The 3,117-nt window shown below is 44.9% G+C and overlaps 1 protein-coding gene across 1 annotated transcript in view; it reads right to left on the bottom strand.

Annotated features, from left to right (window-relative positions):
• The window catches only part of LOC105454080 (probable isocitrate dehydrogenase [NAD] subunit alpha, mitochondrial), a 3,315-nt gene extending 2,003 nt beyond the window's left edge, over window positions 1-1,312 (bottom strand). Inside the window, exons 1-2 of the mRNA XM_011696429.1 lie at window positions 1,123-1,312; window positions 466-591 (exon numbers count right to left, since the gene is read on the bottom strand). Of these exons, the coding sequence (XP_011694731.1) occupies window positions 466-591; window positions 1,123-1,149 (153 nt within the window). The 5' untranslated portion in view covers window positions 1,150-1,312. The remainder of the gene's footprint in view (window positions 1-465; window positions 592-1,122) is intronic.
• Window positions 1,313-3,117: the final 1,805 nt, after the last annotated feature.

Consider the following 3,117-nt stretch of genomic DNA (forward strand, 5'->3'; position numbering starts at 1 on the left):
ACGTGTGCTCTTCCGATCTTATGTCAATAACATGTCTAGATAAGAATATCAAGCGCATTAAAAGAGATTACAGTTAAAAGAGATATTATGAATTGAGTAATCGTGTTATTGCAAGCTGTTAAGCCTTCTGATTATAAGCTAATCAGTGGTGAAGAAAGATGTTTTTAACCAAATAGAAAAAAATTCCTTCTCCTAAATTGCATAGTAGGTCAGGGCATAAGATAAAAACTGATCCAAATAAGACTGAATCGCGTAACAATTGTTTAAGAATGTCGCGTGACCTATCGTGTATAGGTCAAATATAGAACATAAGTCATGATTTAAATGTAAACTAATAGTGTTTGAATGAAGCATTCTGAAGAATCTTAAGAAGGATAAGATTATTTTGTAAATCAAGCATGTGTGTAGTGGCAATTGCAAGGAATCAATCTTGTATTATAGCCATAAAACACGAATATACCTCACCTTGGCAGCATCGAAGATTTTTTGCACAGCAACGGAAATCTCGGGTCCGATACCATCTCCAGGAATGAGGGTGCATTTGTGTACCTTGCTGCTGTAAAGCCGTGCACCAGCAATTTTTGAAGAGATCTGTTAGCACATCAAATCACACGGTTTAAAGAGACGATCAAAACCAGTAGAATTGTGTGACAAGCTCGATTCTCCGCGCCACGAGTATGAAGGAACAATATATTATCTAGCCAAGCTGACAATCGCGGGGGATAATTTCAAAACGACTCTCGTCGAAATTATAGCAATTAGATTAATTAGAATGTCCGGAGGAGAGATATCCGTTTCCTAATGCGGAGGAGGGAGGCTCGTCAAGGTGGAAGCCGGGCAGCCGGACGAAATTAGAACATTAAACTATATCGTAAAGAAACAGAACAGCGACGAAGATAGAAATGTAGAAGGAGAGGGAGAGAGACAGAGGATACGCGCAAGAGAGCGTACGAGACGTAAGAGCAAAGACGAAATGGAGGACGGTACATCGACGTCGGTGCGCGAAGCGAGGAGTTCTAACCTTTCTCGGAGGTAGGAGAACGTATAGGCGGGCGGAGTGGTTGCGCTCGACGGCGGTTCCTTGGGTAATTTCGTGGACGGTGCAATTTGACGCCTACTTACTGCTGTGCGGATCCAGTGGACTGCCATCGCGCCGACGGTGATCAATGCGAACAGAGATATATGTGGGCTCGGCTCGCGTTTGCTCGCGCTATTCGCTGTTCGCACGTCACGGCACGGAAGAACAGAACTCGCGACCGGAGGGCGGAGAGAAGCGTGAGAGCGGCCACGCCGACCTTTTGCGTGGGACCGACGATCTCCCCCGGACACTAGCGCTCCACGTCCACGTTTTCAAGAAAGGAACTATGCCCCACGTCTATCCAAGTGCCGACGGGAGAGAATAGGCGCAATGTGATCTGATATAAGGGACTCGACGAAGCTCCGAAAAGCAACACGCTAGATTATTACCAATATATCTGTAATCCTTGTATTCTTTAATGCTAGTCTTATACTACCTTGAAAAGAATTAAACGATAAAATAATTTAAAATATTGTTGCATGGATGATAATGAAAAGGAGGAACATCCAAATCCTCCGCCGAGATAGTATATATAGGCGCGATAATTTTCCGAGAAATGCCTTTATACAGTAGCAATTTCACGTGTCGTTCAATGCGAAGCATATATATAGTATATACTTTCTCGAGAAGATCTTATTAATAAAACATTCTAGAACATTATTGTTACACAATAATTAACAAATTTAACGATTTTCAGCGTTTATTATGTTTTATCGTAAGAAATAAGTTGCCGCGCCTTATACGTAAATTACTTATTTGTTATAATAAATTTGAAGTAATTTTAATGTTACATTATAATTAAATAATAGTTTAAATTTAATTACGCATCTGTAGAGATGCACAAAGGATCATAAATATTGTTAAAAGTATACATATAGAGATGAGAGGTAAAGCAAAAGCCGGTTTTCGCAGCGTCAGAAACTTACGTTTAAATCGAATAAAGTATTAGGAGCGCACGTTAACTAAGTAGGTGGCAGAGGTATTCGGGGCGGAGACCGCCAGCGCGCCATGGAGGGGGAGCCTTACCCCCACCCACGCATATATGCTGCTTTTGCGCCAAGAGGCGGGGCCTACGTGCCGTATGAGAGTGGGAGATTCCGTGGCCTCTTCGCTCAACAGCTTTCCGCCTTACCGACAAGCCTCTGTCGATACGCGCGCTGGTTAGGATTCCGTGCCACCTCTTTGCTCAACATGTTTTTCGCGTATCGACGAGAGTTTTTCAGCCTCTATATCGAGGTGCGCTGGCTAGGATTAGTAGGATTCCGTGTCACCTCTTCGCTCAACGTGTTCTCCGCGTATCGGCGGGAGTTTTCGAGCTCCTGAAGAGGCCCGCTGTCCAGGATTCCGTGCCTCTTCGCTCAGCAGTTTTTCACCTTACCAACAAGCCTCTGTCGATACGCGCGCTGGTTAGAATTCCGTGCCACCTCTTTCGTCAACATGTTTTTCGCGTATCGGCGAGTTTTTTTAGCCTCTATATTGAGGCGCGCTGGCTAGGATTAGTAGGATTCCGTGTCACCTCTTCGCTCAACGTATTCTCCGCGTATCGGCGGGAGTTTTCGAGCTTCTGAAGAGGCCCGCTGTCCAGGATTCCGTGCCTCTTCGCTCAGCAGTTTTTCACCTTACCAACAAGCCTCTGTCGATACGCGCGCTGGTTAGGATTCCGTGCCACCTCTTTGCTCAACGTGTTCTCCGCGTATCGGCGGGAGTTTTCGAGCCTCTGATAAGGCGCGCTGGTTAGGCACGTGGACGTGGTTCGTGTCCGTGCTAATCATGCATCACATTCTTCACCTACAATTTGTGGATGTAGTACAGACTTGAATTGGAATGTTATTTCATCAGCAACGTCGCAAAATAAACGTGATCTATTTATTCACAATTTGTGCACGTAGCACAATTAGCACGGACTACGTCCACGTTCTCGTGCCATGATTTGATCAACAATGTTATAAGATAGACGTGATACGTAGTTTCTTTTTTGAAAACGTGGACGTGGGGCGCTAGTGTCCGGGGGAGATCGCCGGTCCCACCCAAAAAGCCGG

This window comes from Wasmannia auropunctata, unplaced genomic scaffold (assembly GCF_000956235.1).
Source record: "Wasmannia auropunctata unplaced genomic scaffold, wasmannia.A_1.0 LD335988.1, whole genome shotgun sequence".
NCBI lineage: Eukaryota > Metazoa > Arthropoda > Insecta > Hymenoptera > Formicidae > Wasmannia > Wasmannia auropunctata.